At 58.8% G+C, this 2,880-nt stretch overlaps 1 protein-coding gene across 1 annotated transcript; it reads left to right on the top strand.

The window, feature by feature from the left end:
- The first annotated feature begins 821 nt into the window (after window positions 1-821).
- Window positions 822-2,357, top strand: LOC119339837 (F-box/kelch-repeat protein At1g80440-like). Its single transcript, XM_037611734.1, has one exon. It carries the CDS (start codon window positions 889-891, stop codon window positions 2,167-2,169), a length of 1,281 nt encoding a protein of 426 aa, XP_037467631.1. The 5' UTR covers window positions 822-888; the 3' UTR covers window positions 2,170-2,357.
- Window positions 2,358-2,880: the final 523 nt, after the last annotated feature.

Here is a 2,880-nt window from a genome sequence, read left to right as displayed (position 1 = left end):
GAGTTGGCTAATGCCCACACGTGTGGGCGTTAACATTTCCGAATAAAAATCATAAACTCCATGGCTATCTCATCCGGACCGCACACGTGGGCCGATGTCAGTGTTTTATTAGTACTCAAAATTTTTAAAAATAAAAATCAGCTGCGAGCTGCGGCGCGATGGAGTGCGGCGGAAACTGCTGCTGCCGGTAACAGGAACCGTGAGCCGCGGCTGACTCGGACGGAGAATCTATCCGTTCGGAACAGGACAAGCCGACAAGGTAATCATGCACCGGTGAACGGATTTTTCAGGCCAGCGTGGGCCTTGCGCAATGGTTGCCCGGCGCCACGGCTTGGAGACCCATAGGCAGACCAGCTCGGCTTGGCACGGCAGCTGCTTTGTTCGAAGGAGACGTCATTTGAAATTCGCTTGCTAAACGTTTTGCAGGGATATCGTTTGCTTCAAAACACCGCACGCCTCGTATCATCTCCACTTCTCCATCTGTATCGAGATTTCATTCAAACGTTTGATTGACACAAATCTGTGTCAGATACTGGGTTGCAACCTTACCAAAAAAGAGAGCTTCTGCTAGGCGTATGGTGCAAATAAGATCCAGGAGGATGGCAAGTGGTAAAAACCTTGAGAAAATCCATCTTATCCCTTCCCTTGCACCGCCGCCATACCACATACGGATCGCTTACTGCACCACGACACTGTCGTCCCTTTCGCAGACCGCGACGCCGCTAAAAGATCTGGAAGAATCCGCCCCGCGCAAGTACGCGACGATAAGCTCCAAACCGTCCCGGGCCCACACGCACACCCCCAGAAGAGAAGATGAGCAATTCTATCGACTCCTCTGTTTCCTCTGCCGATTTCCTCTGCTCGGCTCCCCAAATACCCCGTATAAATATGGCGCGCCACTCCCGCCACTCGCCGCACACAAGAATATCATCAGCACGCAGCTCTCGCACGGAGCAGATCAAGCAAGCTCTCACTCAATCGTTTCTTGTTGAAATCATTCCGAGTTCATTAATGAGCAGTTGCTTTGAGGCGTCAGCAATGAGCGACCTGATTCCAGGGTTGCCGGAGGAGGTGGCGAGGGAGTGCCTCATCCGGGTGGGCTTCGACCAGCTGCCGGCGGTGCGCCGCATCTCGCGGCAGTGGAAGGAGGAGGTCGAGTCGCCGGACTACGGCCGCCTGCGCCGCGCGGAGGGGCTGGCGCGCCCGGTGGTCGCCATGGTCCAGGCGCAGCCTGAGCACGTCGAGCCGGGCCCGGCGCAGAAGCACGCGTCGGCGTCGGCGGCCAACGGCGGACCCGCGAACAACTACAGGATGGTTCTGCTGGACCCCGTGGAGGGGCGGTGGGCTCCGCTCCCGGTGCTGCCCGGCACGACCGGGAGCCTGCCCCTGTTCTGCCAGGTGGCTGCGGTGGACGGCGCGCAGGGGAGGAAGCGGCTGGTGGTCGTCGGCGGGTGGGACCCGGAGTCGTGGGCGCCGACCGACTCGGTGTACGTGTACGACTTCTTGACAGGCGCGTGGCGGCGCGGGGCGCCCATGCCGGGCCCGCGCCGGTCCTTCTTCGCCACCGCGGCCGTCCGCGGGGTCGTGTACGTCGCCGGCGGGCACGACGAGGAGAAGAACGCGCTCCCGTCGGCGCTGGCATACGACCCGGACGCCGACGCGTGGGCCGCGCTCCCGGACATGGCAGAGGAGCGCGACGAGCCGCGCGGGCTCTGCGTCGGCGGCAAGTTCCTGGTCGTCGGCGGGTACCCGACGCAGGCGCAGGGGCGGTTCGCTGGCTCCGCCGAGGCCTTCGACCCGGCGACGGCGGCCTGGGCCACCGTCCAGGAGAGCCTGCTAGAGGACGGAACGTGCCCGAGAACCTGCTGCGTGGCGCCGGGAGCGGAGCGCATGTACATGCTTCGCGACGGGAACCTCGTGGCGCGCGACGCCGGCGCCTCGGCGGGCTGGCGCACGGTGGCGTCCGTGCCGGAGGACGCCCGTACCGCCTCGACAGTCTCCGCCATCCCCGGCGGACGCGTCGTGGTGATCGGCTCAGGCTGCCACGGAGGCGACCAGACCGTGTACATGCTGCGCGACGAGGCCGGCAAGGCCGCGTCCTGGGCACGCGCCCCCGCACCGCCGGAGTTCTCTGGGCACGTGCAGGCTGCATGCCTCCTAGAGATCTGATCACCTGAGCGTATGTACAGAACCATGAATAGTGTATATAAAGGTATGTGTGCGTCTGCGAGGGCTGCGCCTTTTTGCGCCATGACTCGAGCTTGCATAGCACCCATGTAAGAAAATGATGGTTAAACGAGTCCAGAAAGATCGTTGCAATGAACAAAGCTCAATGATAAGATGCCCGTTCTGTTTTCGATTTTGTCTGCCACGAGACGAGATGTCGATCGCCAGTGAGAGGATTCTGGAGCTGTTTTACACCGACCAATGGGTGCCGTTTTCCCGTTTGTTTTGTTCAGCTAGGACATTGAGATAGGTCTTCTAAACATGTCGGTCCTGTTTGGATTAGTTTGGACTCAACTAATCCAAAAGTATCCAAACAGGAGGATTAATTTGCGTTAGATGCATCTAACTCGTCTAAAAAATCTAACCCACCCAAGAGGTGCTTATTCGGGTTAGTTCTTCTCGGGGCCATTAAAAAACACATTTTTCACTCGCTCTTCCTGCATCATATCCTTCCCACTTTTTCGAAACTTCTCGTCCTCTCCCTCCCTCCCTCTCGCACTGCCCGTAAAAGCGCCTCGCCGTATCCGTGCTCCATCTAACCCTGCCATCCAAACACATCTTTGGTTAGAGTTAGTTCAGGGTTAATTTAAGGTTAGAATCTAACTCTAACCTCTAATTGAGTTAGAGTATCAAAGAGGGCCGTCGTTGCAAACG

This window comes from Triticum dicoccoides, chromosome 7B (assembly GCF_002162155.2).
Source record: "Triticum dicoccoides isolate Atlit2015 ecotype Zavitan chromosome 7B, WEW_v2.0, whole genome shotgun sequence".
NCBI lineage: Eukaryota > Viridiplantae > Streptophyta > Magnoliopsida > Poales > Poaceae > Triticum > Triticum dicoccoides.
The sequence above is the reverse complement of the archived record's forward strand: the minus strand, read 5'-3'. Positions and strand labels throughout refer to the sequence as shown.

What these genes read in the sequence shown, in the direction of transcription:
- LOC119339837 (XM_037611734.1), top strand. Translation starts at nt 889, where the DNA reads ATGGCGCGCCACTCCCGCCACTCGCCGCACACAAGAATATCATCAGCA.